Source organism: Gobio gobio (assembly GCF_949357685.1).
Source record: "Gobio gobio genome assembly, chromosome: 14".
NCBI classification, from domain to species: Eukaryota; Metazoa; Chordata; class Actinopteri; order Cypriniformes; family Gobionidae; genus Gobio; species Gobio gobio.
Window position 1 is genome coordinate 35,192,039 of NC_137107.1, and position 16,427 is coordinate 35,208,465.

Sequence of the window (16,427 nt, forward strand, 5' to 3'; positions counted from 1 at the left end):
TTAGATTTCAGTTGCTTATGCAAATCAGACTGAGATGAAGTATTTGAGATCTTTCCCTCCAGCAGAACATCCTGTCAAATGTCAAATTCCTTCATCCTGTTTTTTGTCGTCTTTAGTTTTGAGGCCCCCGAGGGCCCTGAAACACAAACTTGCTCAGGTTTGCTCAATGAAGAAAGGGAGTGTTTGCATGTGTAGGTATGAAATGCAAAACCCTTAGATGCTTCCCCAGCAATTACAAAATCTGTCTTTCATTCTTTTAGTCACTTCTTGCATTTACAATTCTGTGTAATCAAGCATATTCTAAGCTTCTTATTCAAGTGAAGAGCATTTTGTGTGTGTGTGTTTGTGTGTGTGTGAGGATGCAATAATGCATCTACTGCAGTTTCTGCTGAAAACCTCTTTGTGTTTACAATGTAAAGCTAATGCACACATCCCACGACAAGCCGGACTGAATTATATATCCCTTCCGCAATAATTCTCTGATGTGAAAGCAAGCGTGCTCTGAATCTCCTTTATGAATGGGTGAGTCACCGTCGTCTTCTTGTGTTTCCTTTGAAGGCCAGACTCTGAAAGGCGATTCGGAGAGAGTTTAAGATGGCAGAACTGAAAGAGAACTTTGAAATCTAAAAATACAATTGCCAGAAAGATGAAGAGAATGCTAGGGATAAATCACAAAAGAGGAAAACTGATCCTTCGGTTGATTTCATCTGAGACAGATATTTCTTGCCTTACATGCAAGAGGTGGTGAGTCTCGCTTGACTGACATTAAAATTGCGTCTGTTTGTCAGTATTTTAAAAATGGTGGCATATGTGGCTGAATTTTATTTGACTTCACCAGAATGTTGAGTGTGTTTTAGTGTGGGGGTTGAGATGAAACATTAGTGTCTCTATGGGGACAGTTTTAGGGTTTGAAAAATCTCTATGCGTTTTCATTCAGATGGTGCTAAATTCAGCTAAAAACAAGCCATATCTCGTTTGAGTACAACTTATTCTGATTGTTTTTAACATTCAAGTCGATAAATTACTGATAAGTGCCGTGCTCAAGGGTACAAATGATGATAAAACTGAATTTTTATCCTAGTAACTCAGTATGTTTGTTTTGACAGCCCTGCATCTCTTAACCAAATGAAAGCAAACCAGAACTGACATCAAAATCTTCAGTTTACCTCTGAAGTCTTTTTACACTAAGTGCGCTGAAGCTCTCTCTCTTCCCAACTAGGTTTAATTTTGAAGATGAAACACCCACTACAAACTTTGATAGCTTCCCTGCAGCCATAATGACAGTCTTCCAGGTATACTTTATTTGAATTTGGCCTTATGAATGTTTAATGTGTTTGTTTTTTTTAACTATAAGACTGTTTGCTGTGCTTGTTTATGCCTCCTGCAGATTTTGACAGGAGAGGATTGGAATGCTGTGATGTATCATGGCATCGAGTCCCAGGGTGGCGTCCGGAGTGGAATGTTCTCCTCGGTCTACTTCATTGTTCTTACACTTTTTGGAAACTGTATCCTGTCCTTCATCTGTTTTGATGTTTGAATATTCAGCATCACAGCATGTCGTAAACAGACATGATACGATACGATTTCAGCGACAAGAAATGTGTCTGTATACACCAGACGCGACACAACTTTGAGACGTGACAAATAAATCGCAGCCAATCAGAAGAGCGAATGAGTAGAGATCTCTCTGCAAGCGAACTGCACTCACAACAAAATGGATCAAATGTATAGATACTACACCATTTGGACATGGCGTTACATCTGGTTAGGACAATAAGATTTTTAATACATCTACTTTAAAAAGTTCTGCATATGGAAAAACTTTGTGACTTTTAAGAGGCAATGAAAATGTTGAAATAATTAAATAAATACACATTTTCATTCATTTTTTAATTCCGTCCTCAGGTCATTTTGACCTGAAATGAATAAAAAAATAAAAAAAAATTAAATTGAGTGTTCATCGGAGTGGTCAAAGACCTAAGGACTTTTGTCGCACTTGAACCACGAATACACACACACACAAAAAAAATCTGCCTGATGCGGTTATCATTTTCACGTCCAACGCCACGTTGATTAAATAGCAAATGCACTCGTGCCCATCTGTTCGCCCATGGGCGTGCTGGTCTGAAAACTATTTTGAGGCAACTGAAAACGACTGCAGTATCAGATACGCAGTATTTTTTGTGGTTTTTAAAGGCGTTTGTAATATGCGCAGAGCAAAGAAGAAGGTGAGGCCGAGCTAACGTTAGTTGATAAACTTTCGCCGTATCCGGTAGGCAAAACTTCGAACACATCTTCTTTTCTTAAGAATGACTTCAGTGCCATAACTCCAAGTCTTCCAGAGTCGCGGCCAAAGCCGATTCAAAAGACCGCTGTTCGTCAGCTTCTTTGTTTACGAGTAGCACGCAGAACCTCCGCAACTCTGCCGTGACATGCCGTCATTATGTTAAGCCCGCCCACCGACTCTACACACGCTGTGATTGGCCTGACCAGAGTTTGGTTTTTCCAGCTCTCAGGTCTACCGAGAGTTGCTAGACTACACTAGCAGCAAAATTAATTTTCTGCCGCTAGGGTGCGTCTAGATTTCTTAGGCTAAGCACAACTGGCTTATAAAGGGAATGGGAGATGAGACTCTGATTGGTTTATTGCATGTTATGCCAAAAACACACCCATGCCTCATTAAGTGACTAGGAACAACCCTTTTAGACCATTCGCCTGGCACACTGACCGTGTTTTCCCCCGCAAAAATGGATTCGGACATGCCCTAAGTGCTCCTGCGCCATTGTTAAAATAGGGCTCATAAACTCAAGAACTAATTTTAGGACCCAGTGGAACAGCTCATTTGCTCCATATAGAGCTATAAGGCCATCTAGTGGCAGGAGTCATGAAATATCATGTTATATAAAAAAAAAATCCCACAAGAGGTCGGTACAAACACCCAATGTGAGATACTCTGCGCTGAATTAACAGGGTTATGCATTAAATGTTATTTTGAATTTAAGATGAAAGAATGAGAAGAATGTGCTCAAATTATATTATTTATTGATAAAATCTAGTAATTTAAAGGTAAATAAAATAAAAAATATTAAAAATCTCCAGCATTAAAAATAGAAAAAAATTTATAAAAATGATCCAAAAAAGGGTCATTTTGACCCGCAAGGGACTGATTTGTTACAGAGTGCGAGGGACGGATGAGGGTTAAGAAATAAAAATGTTTTATACCTTTTCATGAAAAAAATTGTATTCACTGAAATTCATAAAAAATTAATTTCTTGAAATTATTGATAAATGTAAAAATGTAATCTGTCTTAATGCAAATCTAATGTACGTTGATTGAAATGCAATATGAAATACAGACAGTTCTCTAACCGGATAATAACCAGACACACTTCTCAATGTATTCTTGGCCATTGCTGTGGATAACCTCGCCAATGCACAGGAGCTGACAAAGGTAATCTGACCTTCAAAAAGTTCCATAGATCTGCATGTCATCTGATTTACTGAATGACAATATTATGCTTTTGTTTTTGCTATTACACATTTACACTAAACACCCTGAACAGGTAGTAGGTTTCTTTTTATCCTTTCTGCAATGTCCTTGAATGTAGGATGAAGAGGAACAAGAGGAGGCAGCGAAGAAGAGCATGGCTCTTCAGAAGGCCATGGAGGTGAAGGAGGTCAGCCCCATGTCTGCTGCCAACATCTCAATAGCAGCGTAAGTGTCTGTCACTTTCCCTTTTTTTCTTGTTTCCTGTATTTTTTTAGTATCCTACCTTGTGATATGAGACTTTTCATTTAATGTGCACTGTAGCTGTTGTATGTTACTTCTCTGAATATGTTTTTGTGATTGTTTGTATAGTCAATGTCAGTGTGACCCTGGCCTCACCTTAAACCTGCTCTGTGTAGTCTGTTCTTCTTAAGTGTGTTTATGGTCATATGTTGTTTCAAAGCTATATTATTATATTTTAAATGTATGTCACCTGCAGAGATGGTTATTATGGTGCCATATGCCTTTTACATATGCAAAGTTTTAGTTTAAGGAAAATAGGGGTGGAATTTAGGGTGTTTCTTCAACTATATGAGACCTTTTGGCCCCTTCACACATTTTTATTAGTTTATTTACTGTAATTTGTCTATAAACATCAAACAGTCTATATACATGCATCACAGACCATAGCAGTGACAGAAATGACATTTAAGCATTTTTAGAAAAAAGGTAGACTCATTTGTATTTTGTGTATCATATACACAATATATTCATATTTTCAGATTGAAACTTGAGTATTTTCTTTATACTTAATTTTATGCCATTTATGTCTTTTTTGTAAACACTAACAGTTAATAACTCATAACTGTATTAGTGGGAAAAGTGTTGGTCATGACGGAAATGAATCCACAACATAATTTGTGTAAAAGTTGATCATTTTCCTAGAATATAATTTCAAGTGGTTTGCTTATTTCACTATTTGATTGGATTATCATAGACATGATTATCATTTTTAAAAATGTATAATATAATTATATGATTTATTAATTATTCAAAAAAAGGTTTGATATAATTTAGAATATTTTTAACAAAAAGGAGACCTACAAATTCACACAAATCAACCTCTTCCATGCTAGTGACTTTATTTGAAGAAACATTGAGTAATGCCAATCTGCAGGGTTTTAGAAAAAAAATGTCTGAATGGTTGTCTTGTTGTGCTACTTTCATTTGCATTTGTGTTTATATGTGTAACGTTTTTTTCTTGTCTGTTCACAGAGCACGTGATGTTAGTACTTTACAATTGTCACCTCAATAATTCTTAACAAAACGAATTATAATCCACATTTCATTTGATCACGTCAAATCAAATTGACAAAACTGCCAACTGTACACTTCTGTAATGCAGCTTGATTATTGTTTAGATCTTTAATTTCTTCTGAGTTGTTTTTATCATATGTATTGATAGCTTTATATTTTGGTGACACTTAAGTGGAGGGCCAGAATTCAAACTCATTTTAAATAATTTCATATCTGTTTTATACATTTTTAAACTCTTCAGACACTCTCCATGGCCACAGTCTGTACAGTGTTTAAAGTGTCCTTTACTGAAGTGTTACCAATGTTTGTGTCTTGTATTTGAAACACACAGGGGCAGGTGGACAGACAGAGTGGCATCACCCTGACTGCCATCTGCTCCCTCGGCACTTTTTTCAGTTGAGTTTGTGTCTCATTCTTTTGTTTTGTTTTTTGTTTCGCATGTGCAGTTTTGTAAAGCAAAATCGAGATGCAATCTCTCGCAGGTCTTCAGTCTGCAGCGTTCACTCACCGTGAGTTGTGCTCTCACTTACAATACTCCTCCTCTCTCCTCTCTCCTCTCCTCTCCTCTCCTCTCCTCTCCTCTCCTCTCCTCTCCTCTCCTCTCCTCTCCTCACTATTACTATTTCTGTCTCCTTAATGCTTTAATCCTCTCATTCCCCTCTCTGTCTTTTTAGTCATAGCTCATCTCATTGATTTTGGGGGTGATTACAGCATCAATTTTTAGTAGTAAACAAATGCTTTCATACAGAATCTAATTAATCAACACGTTAATCAACACAACTTTTGAATGTTGGCAGAATGTTCCCAGAATGTTGTCTAAAATTAAGAAGAAAAAAACAGGTAAAGATATTTAGCCTCTATAACGCTTGAATATTTGCTAGCTTGTTGCAAGAAAGTTGCTTAGACAGACAGATAGACAGATAGACTAAATGATAGACAGACAGACAGACAGACAGACAGACAGACAGACAGACAGACAGACAGACAGACAGACAGACAGATAGAGAGATAGATAGATAGATAGATAGATAGATAGATAGATAGATAGATAGATAGATAGATAGATAGATAGATAGATAGATAGATAGATAGATAGATAGATAGATAGATAGATAGATAGATAGATAGATAGATTGATTAAATAAATTATAGAGATACAATAGATAGACAGATAGAGGCAGACAGACAGACAGATATATATATAGACAGACAGACTGACGGACGGACGGACGGACGGACGGACGGACGGACGGACGGACGGACGGACAGACGGACAGACGGACAGACGGACAGACGGACAGACGGACGGACAGACAGACAGACAGACAGACTAAATAAATGATAGAGATACAATAGATAGACAGACAGAGGCAGGCAGATAGATAGACAGATAGACAGATAGATAGATAGATAGATAGATAGATAGATAGATAGATAGATAGATAGATAGATAGATAGATAGATAGATAGATAGATAGATAGATAGATAGATAGATAGATAGATAGATAGATAGATAGATAGATAGATAGATAGATAGATAGATAGATAGATAGATAAAATAAATGATAGAGATACAATAGACAGACAGACAGACAGACAGACAGACAGACAGACAGACAGAGGCAGGCAGGCAGGCAGGCAGGCAGATAGATAGATAGATAGATAGATAGATAGATAGATAGATAGATAGATAGATAGATAGATAGATAGATAGATAGATAGATAGATAGATAGATAGATAGATAGATAGATAGATAGATAGATAGATAGATAGATAGATAGATAGATAGATAGATAGATAGATAGATAAAATAAATGATAGAGATACAATAGATAGACAGGCAGGCAGATAGATAGATAGATAGATAGATAGATAGATAGATAGATAGATAGATAGATAGATAGATAGATAGATAGATAGATAGATAGATAGATAGATAGATAGATAGATAGATAGATAGATAGATAGATAGATAGATAGATAGATAGATAGATAGATAGATAGATAGATAGATAGATAGATAGATAGATAGTTTTTTACACTATTTGTGTTTGGTACTTGGAGCTTGTTATTCCTCCTTTACATGGTCTCCTATTGTCCTTAGATAGATGTATTATATATGTGAAGGCTCTGAGAGGCCTGCAGCACTTTGATTTTATCCTTTTGATAGCGGATAACTTTTCCAATATGAATGAAGGCCAAGCTAAACAGAGCAGTCTGGGTGTGCTGTCTGCAAGCTTCACTGACTATTTGGATCAACGGGCTTTGTAGTGTGTGGGTTTGGGGTTTCTGTGTGTATGTTTGTGCATGCAGCGGATGGAATGGGACTTCATAATCATTTGGTGCATTGACATCTATCTACAGGTTTATGTTGTCTGTATGTCAAAATTCGCATTTCTTGTATTTGTCTGTTTTTCTTTTTCACTCGTTTTTCCTTCTCTCTTAACCTCGTTTCATATAATGTGATTGTTTGTCTTAAACATGTCTACCATTTTTTGTGTGTTGTGCGACCCTGAATGTGTCTCTAAGGAGTTATGTCTACACTCCATGTCGTCGCTTTGTGAGGTATAGTGACACAGCTCAGGATGCTATTGTTATTTTTATTAAATGAAAAAAGTTATAATTAGCACATGCTATTAGCACATCATTCGGGCTTCTGAGTCCCTGTAGTTCTATTATGCTCTCTGTCTCTTCTTAACAATGGAACAGCATTTTGTGTTGGACGTAAGTGAAATGCATGAGTCAAAGAGCATGAGGTACAGATTATACTGAAACTGTATACTGTATAGAAAAACATCTATGCCAACCACTGTTCCACTCAGATGCTTGAGAGCCTGATATTCTCAATGGGTAGCTCACCCAAAAGTGAAAATCCTGTCATTTACTCACTTTACAGTGTCTAAAATCTGCTGAAATGTAGTGTGTGATTCATATGGATAACGTATTAACTCATGATGCTTTTGCATCCATTTAAAGCTCCAGGGATCTGTTCTTCGTACCTCGCTTAATACATCTGAGATAATTTGACATATCCCAGATCTTCTAATCGTTATAACTGATATCAGGCTAATTTTGTTCTTCAAACAAATGTATGGATTGGATTACAATATCTGGATTAAGTTGTCTGCGATTACGGAGCGTTCTTGTGTTCCTTCTGCATCAAGCCACTCCCATAATAGGGATTAACTGCACAGCATGTGTGTAAATAAAATTATAAAATTATAATTTTAACAATACAATTATAAAGTAATTATTCCATCACAAATAAATCTCTCAATCAAGTGGCTGTGTCTGTAGTTGTCACATACACAGAAGAGGAGAGACAGGGTTAGCAATGAGACCAGACAAAGAGGTGAAGGGAACGGTGGTTGATAAAGGGTGTCTAGATGAGGGTGTGCAGGTGCAGGTGATAAGACCTCTGGTGACAATGATGGCTGACTGAGTGCAGGTGGCGAGCAGGAAGGATGCTGGGAAGTGTAGTGCAGATCTGACAGGTGACTGAGTGAGCTGGTGACTGTGACAGACTGTGCGGCTCAGGCAGTTTCGGGAGCCATGGCAGCTCTGGAAGCTATGGCAGTTTAGGAAGGCATGGCGGCACTGGTGGCGACGGCTGTTCAGGTACGGCCTCCGTGGACTGGTAGTGCCCCCCCACACCCCCAAATTCTCTTGGGAGGAGCTACAAACACTGGAGGGTGCTCATGGACGGGGGACAATGTCGTCACTGGCCCCTGGACAGGACACAGAGACCTCTCTGGACTGGGGACAGGAGACTGAATGAGTGCAGGTGGTGAGTAGGAAGGATGCTGGGAAGTGTAGTGCTGATCTGACAGGTGACTGAGGGAGCTGGTGACTGTGACAGTACTCTCCCCTCCCCGGAGGCACGTCCTCACGCCATAAACTGGGGTGGGAGGGGGTCCGTCCTGGTGGCTGACAAGGGTGTGACTAGGTGGATAAGGGCGAAGCCGGCAGCTCAGGGGACCATGGTGGCTCAGGCAGCTCAGGGAGCCATGGCGGCTCAGGCAGTTTAGGAAGGCATGGTGGCACTGGTGGCGACGGCTGTTCAGGTACAGCCTTTGTGGACTGGTAACGCCCCCAGCAAACCCCCCCATCCCAATTCTCTTGTGAGGAGCTACGAACAATGGAGAGTGCTCATGGACTGGAGTCCTCTCTGGACCCTGGATAGGGGACGACGTCCTCACTGGCCCCTGGACAGGACACAGAGACCTCTCTGGACTGGGGACAGGAGACGTAGTCCTCTCTGGACTGGGGACAGGAGAAGGAGCCCTCGCTGGACTCTGGTCAGGGGCTGGAGCCCTCGCTGGACTCTGGTCAGGGGCTGGAGCCCTCGCTGGACTCTGGTCAGGGGCTGGAGCCCTCGCTGGACTCTGGTCAGGGGCTAGAGCTGTCGCTGGACTGTGGAGGGGGACAGGAGCCGTCGCTGGACTGTGGAGGGGGACAGGAGCCGTCGCTGGACTGTGGATGGGGACAGGAGACGTCGCTGGATTCTGGGTGGGAACAGGTGCTGTCGCTGGACTGTGGATGGGGACTGGAGCCGTCGCTGGACTGTGGATGGGGACAGGAGTCGTCGCTGGACTGTGGATGGGGACAGGAGTCGTCGCTGGACTGTGGATGAGGACAGGAGTCGTCGCTGGACTGTGGATGGGGACAGGAGTCGTCGCTGGACTGTGGATGGGGACAGGAGTCGTCGCTGGACTGTGGATGGGGACAGGAGACGTCGCTGGACTGTGGATGGGGACAGGAGCCGTCGCTGGACTGTGGATGGGGACAGGAGTCGTCGCTGGACTGTGGATGGGGACAGGAGTCGTCGCTGGACTGTGGATGGGGACAGGAGACGTCACTGGACTCTGGTCCGGGACAGGAGACGTCACTGGACTCTGGTCCGGGACAGGAGACGTCACTGGACTCTGGACGGGGACAGGAGACGTCACGGGACTCTGGATGGGGACTGGAGACGTCACGGGACTCTGGACGGGCCAGGGTTGTCTACCGTATCAGGGAATGAAGCTCTCCAGGCATCTGCTGATGGAGTGACAGGGTTAGCAACGAGACCAGACAAGGAGGTGAAGGGAACGGTGGTTGATAAAGGGTGTCTTGATGAGGGTGTGCAGGTGCAGGTGATTAGACCTCTGGTGACAATCATGGCTGACTGAGTGCAGGTGGTGAGCAGGAAGGATGCTGGGAAGTGTAGTGCAGTTCTGACATGTGGTTGAGTGAGCTGGTGACTGTGATAATAGTATTATAAACTAGACAACATTATAATATTATTTTCAAATACATTTTTATATTATTATTATTTTAAATTATATTTGCCCCTGGTTCAGTAAGGAACAATTGTAATAAAGTAGCAGTGGTTGGGACAGATTTTAAGTATCAACACCGCTTAAAATATGCAGTCAAATCCTGTTTACATGAAATAAGCCTGCTCCCGAGCAGGTTTAAGCTTACGGACCTGTTGCTAGCGACGTATGAAGAACGGACCCCGGGTCTTCCTCATTATAACAACACAGAAAAGAACAACCAGTAAGATTTGGTTCTTTTGAGTTTCACAGACAAAAATAAGTCATGCAGGTTTAGAACAACATGAAGGTGAATAAATATGTGACAAACCTTTCATTTTTGGGTGAATTTTTCCTTTAAAGCTCTTTAAAGCATTTTTGTCATTATATCCCCTTGAAGTCCAGTTCAGCAGGCTGTTTGTCTGTAGTACTGTACCTTTAAGACTTAATTAAATGTACCTTTAAGATGCAAATTACCTGTTTTGATTAATACTATTAATTAATATTTAAAGTTACCTTTTATTTTTATACTTTACATTTGTAAAGAAAAATTACTTATTTTAGGTTTCAGTAAATTTGTCATGTGCATTTCATTTGTTTTTGTTTAAATATTTCTATATAGCTTTATTTTTATTTCACTTTTAGTTTGTTTTAATACTTAAGCTTATTTCAGTTAGTTGCCAAGGCAGCAAGTTTCAGTTTTTAAGACCTGCCTGTACCTTCAAGATTTAAAAAATTAGGCCTACCTCTGTTTTGATTGGCTAATCTCTACGTATGTAAAACTAGTAATGATATACTCTTATTTAGTCTTTAAAAAATCCTGGAAAAGCAATTCATGATGTGATGTTTGCAAACTCTCATGAGACCATGAAAACTTACTGTGATCGGAGTGATTTTGAGTGGTCGACAGTGGTGGGCTCATGGATGTGGGTGGAAGTACATATTGATGCGTGTAATTCAGGTGAATTTTCTCCTGTCCCTCAGTAAAGAGCAGCAGAGGTCACTGCAGAAGATGTCCATATGGGAGCAGCGCACCAACCAGCTGCGCAGACACAATGTGCGTAACAGCAGCGAGGCCCTTTACAACGAACTAGAACCCGAGGAGCGTCTGCGCGTGTCTTCTGCGCTGCATCTGCGGCCCGACATGAAGACCCACCATGATCGGCCGCTGGTGGTGGAACATCGAGACGGCACTGGGGACAATTCCAAGACAGACGGAGATGGGGACAGTCGAGAGGGTCAGCCATCCTCCGCAAACCCAAGGAAGCACCATCGATGTCGAGGAGAGAACGGAGATGCAGGGGAGGGACGGCACCATAGACACCACAGCCGAAATAGAGAGCACCAGGGTGGCCTGGAGCGCAGCTGCAGTCAGGATGGGGTACACAGGAATCACTCGGCTGGCTCTCCTGAGGAAGGTATAGGGGTGGAGGAGAGAGAACACAGACACCACCATTCTCGCAGATCAAGAGAGCTCAACGGGAATGGGAACGGCAACGGCACAATCGGTAATGGAGGCAGGGGTGAGAGTAGGATACGAGGTCACAAAGAGGTTGAAGGAGGGAATGGAGAAAGGAGGAGACACCGGCCCCGTGTTAAAGCCCAGTCCACACTGGATGGAGAAGAATGCAGGGAGAATGGTGGAAAGCGCAGGTAAGTTCTCGGACTGTATGCCGGCCCAAAAAAAGTATTTGGTTACTTAAAGGGATAGTTCACCCAAAAATGTTCATTCTGTCTTTATTTACCTTGTCCTCATTGCGTTCCAAACATGCATAGATTTCTTTCTTCTGAAGAACACACACATTTTTTTCTTATATTGTTGTTAACCAAAATATTTTCAGTTCCCATTGACTTCCATTGTAGTTTTTGTCCATAAAATGGAAGTCAAAACTGTTTGGTTACCAACATTCTTCAAAATATCTGGTAACTCTTTAGTATGGGGAACACATATTCACTATTAACTATGACTTTTACCTCAATAAACTCCTAATTTACTGCTTATTAATAGTTAGTAGGGTAGTTTTTGTAGCATTTAAGTCTAGTTATTGGGTAGGAACCCTTTCATGCATAGAGGTCACTACAGTGGACAGCTATTCAAAAAGCATTTTCTTGCACATGCATGGGTTTTGATGGCATAGTTGCACAACAGCCTCTACAGTGGACTCTAGTGCACCATCCTATACATTGCCACCAAGTGGCAAGCTGTTGTATATCCATTTTTTCCCCCTCCAAACCAAGATGGCCAATGGTCAGTCAGAAATGCCAAGTTGCTCCTGAATATCTATCCATTCCTTCTATCCTAGGAGACTCTTGCAGGTAATATCTAGCATCACAGTCATATCACAGTTCATTTTTTTTTAAATCAAGTATTGATTTTAGATTGGGAGAAAATTTTGATTAATCATCAATAGCTATATTTCAGCTACAATTCATAATATTACTGTGACTGTTGTTTTTGAAAATACTTCATCTGCAGTAACTTTTTTTGACTGTAAATAAATGTATTTGTGTTATTAGAATGTAATTTGCATTAACATCAAAAAAGTAATGTGATTACATAATGTATGCGACTTGTAATGCATTACTTTACTCGTTAGATCAAAAAGTAATCTGATTACATAATGCACGGTACTTGCAATGTGTTACTTTACTCGTAACATCAAAAAGTAATCTGATTACGTAATGCACGTTACTTGTAATGCATTACTCGTTAGATCAAAAAGTAATCTGATTACGTAATGCACGTTACTTGTAATGCATTACTCGTTAGATCAAAAAGTAATCTCATTACGTAATGCACGTTACTTGTAATGCATTACTCGTTAGATCAAAAAGTAATCTCATTACGTAATGCACGTTACCTGTAATGCATTACTTTACTCTAGGGTCGTTCCGACTACCATTTTTTGAGCTTCGAAGCTCGAAGGGAATATTCAAAGCTTCGGAGGGCAATCTCGAGAAGCGGCGCACCTCACGCGGGCAGGGCTTATATGCTCAGAGAACGGACACTGCACTAGTGATACAAAACACACAGCTCTGTTACGTCCCAGTTTTGATATATTATAGTAGTAAAAATAATTTTGGTCAATTAGAGAACAGATTAACTACAATTAAAAACTGAACGTGCTGCGTGAGCCGAACGAGAGTCAGATCTCATTCATCAGAGAGTGAGGAACTGAATGACAAGATGATTGCGGAAGATTTGGTTTCAAAGCAAAAGGTAAAAGCGCCTATTTAAGGGAGTTAGTCATTGTACTGTTTTGTTGTTGTGTTTTTCATTAAGAATAATAGGGTAATGAACCCACAATTCAAATTCAAGCAACCCGCCCCCGAATTGGCAAACTGAATGCGCACGGCTGCATTCGTTCACAGCCGCTCAGTGCTCAAGCACTGCAATGTGACTGTGAGGGAAAATTTTCTCACCGTCACATCCCTAACGGGGAAAAAGGCTAATACATTTTGATTCTATTATTTTATTTTCCACGATGTCAAACCAACGCAGCCAAAATGCAAGCTCAGGCATGCGCTTCTTCCGCTCTAGACAGAGAATACTCTGTTGCAGGGAACACTAAGAAGCAAATATATTTATTAAGTATAACGAGGTTGGGTTCCTATTCAACTGTCCATCCTGTTAAAAACTGTTAGGCTATAAAATAATTGTACATATATACAAGCGCGAATGAGAACCGTTTCGAGGGGGATGCCAAGTGTGCGAAAAAAAAAGAAAAAAAAGATTTAATTCTAAATGTGAAAATCGAATACCAACCCATCGAACGAATATTTGAATATTCTGGTCCAGCCCTACTTTACTCGTAACATCAAAACATAATCTGATTACATAATGTATGTTACTTGTGATGCATTACTTTATTCATAAAAAAACATAATCTGATTACATAATGTATGTTACTTGTGATGCATTACTTTATTCATACAGGGAGTGCAGAATTATTAGGCACGTTGATTTTCTGATCATATTTTTTTTCCAGGCACATTTGATCAATTCCAAACCACAGTAATCCTAATAACTACTATTGATTTAGTATTTAATAATGTATTAGTGATATATAATTGTTCATGAAGGCTGGAAATGAAAATCACCTTATATTCAGGTGTGCAGAATTATTAGGCATGTTTTCTTTTACAGATAAATTGAGCCAAAAAAGAGATTTAACTCAGACTGAAAAGTCAAAAAGTATTAAATGCCCATGAGAAGGATGCAATACTAATGCAATACTAGACATTGCAGTTAAGGCATGACCATTGGACAGTGAAATGCTCGTTGGGTCAGCAGGATCTGACAAAAACAGGTGGTGAAGAAAAGACACCTGTTAACTGCAAAAGAATTAAGAATTAAGGTGAAGAATTAAGGGTGAAACCATCAGGAACCCTTTAGTCTCCAGCGCCACCATTTTCCAGAGCTGCAACCTACCTGGAGTCTCCAGAAGTGCAAGGTGTCAGGATCTCAGAGACTTCAGTTAGGTAAAGAATCCTAAAAAATGACCCCCACTAGATAAGAATCACAAGCTGAAGTGTTGTAAAATACATGAAGAAGGTTTTTTTTATAGGCTTTATGGACAGATAGGTTGAGAGTGACTCTTGAAGGACCAGCACCACATCCTCTAGTACCACTGTTTGAAGAATTCATCTTCCAGAATCTGGCAGTACGTTTTGGGAGTTCATTTTTAGTCCATCTCTGCAAAACGGACTTCAGGATGGACTAAAATGAACTCCCAAAACGTACTGCCAGATTCTGGAAGATGAATTCTTCAAACAGTGGTACTAGAGGATGTGGTGCTGGTCCTTCAAGAGTCACTCTCAACCTATAAAACCTATAAAGCCTATAAAAGAGCAGGCTTCATGTATTTTACAACACTTCAGCTTATGATTCTTGGGGGTCATTTTTTAGGATTCTTTACCTAACTGAAGTCTCTGAGATCCTGACACCTTGCACTTCTGGAGACTCCAGGTAGGTTGCAGCTCTGGAAAATGGTGGCGCTGGAGACTAAAGGGTTCCTGATGGTTTCACCCTTAATTCTTCACCTTAATTCTTAATTCTTTTGCGGTTAATAGGTGTCTTTTCTTCACCACCTGTTTTTGTCTGACCCTGCTGACCCAACGAGCATTTCACTGTCCAATGGTCACGCTTTAACTGCAATGTCTAGTATTGCATTAGTATTGCATCCTTCTCATGGGCATTTAATAATTTTTGACTTTTCAGTCTGAGTTAAATCTCTTTTTTGGCTCAATTTATCTGTAAAAGAAAACATGCCTAATAATTCTGCACACCTGAATATAAGGTGATTTTCATTTCCAGCCTTCATGAACAATTATATATCACTTATACATTATTAAATACTAAATCAATAGTAGTTATTAGGATTACTGTGGTTTGGAATTGGTCAAATGTGCCTGGAAAAAAAATATGATCAGAAAATCAACGTGCCTAATAATTCTGCACTCCCTGTAAAAAAACATAATCTGATTACGTAATGCAGGTTACTTGTGATGCATCACTTTATTTGTAACATCAAAAAAGTAATCTAATTACATAATGCATGGTACTTGTAATTCATTACTTTACTCGTAACATCAAAAAGTAATCTGATTGTGTTATGCATGTTACTTGTAATGCGTAACCCCCCAACGCTGCTCATTTCAGATGAGATTGAAAACACCTGATCGCTAGGTTTTCTCAGAAGAGAGCTATGGTAGAAATGTGTCCATCTTGAACATAATCAGAATTATCAGCTAATAAGATTAAATCAACATACTCTGGTACACTGGAGGGAGCATCCACAGTTGACAGGTTGTAGAGATCTCTAATGGAATCACGTCCTCGTGTTCTGATATCAAAGATACGTGAAGTGCAACTTCTATGAATATTTTACATATTTGCAATATTTTACATCAATATTTTTTGTATATATTTTATAGTTTTCATATGATTTTATAAAATGTTATTGATTGGTTTGTTAAATACACACAATATTGCCGTGTTATTACTGTATTATGTTTAATACAGTATCTCTTTAGTTTAAACCATAAATGCATGCTGTCCACTCTAGTGGACATTTGAGATCTGGAAAAGGGGGGAGGGGACTTTTCAAATCATGTTTTTCATGGCCAAAGAGCAATAAAAACACAGGGAAAAAATCCTGACTGAGGTTATCATAATTCATGCATGAAAGGTTTAAGGGATGTAGAATAAGGTCATGCGGAATATGGTATTAATATGTGCTTTATAAGCAGGGTTGCCAGGTTTTCACAACAAAACCCGCCCAATTGCTACTCAAAACAAGCCCAATTGCGTTTCAGGGGGGC

General features: G+C 39.9%; 1 protein-coding gene across 1 annotated transcript in view; it reads left to right on the forward strand.

The window, feature by feature from the left end:
• Window positions 1-16,427, forward strand: part of cacna1bb (calcium channel, voltage-dependent, N type, alpha 1B subunit, b) — a gene marked incomplete at its 3' end in the record, with an annotated part of 202,456 nt that overhangs the window by 116,496 nt on the left and 69,533 nt on the right. The window contains exons 17-22 of the mRNA XM_079835329.1: window positions 1,220-1,292; window positions 1,388-1,505; window positions 3,384-3,451; window positions 3,609-3,715; window positions 5,251-5,313; window positions 11,088-11,756. Of these exons, the coding sequence (XP_079691455.1) occupies window positions 1,220-1,292; window positions 1,388-1,505; window positions 3,384-3,451; window positions 3,609-3,715; window positions 5,251-5,313; window positions 11,088-11,756 (1,098 nt within the window). The remainder of the gene's footprint in view (window positions 1-1,219; window positions 1,293-1,387; window positions 1,506-3,383; window positions 3,452-3,608; window positions 3,716-5,250; window positions 5,314-11,087; window positions 11,757-16,427) is intronic.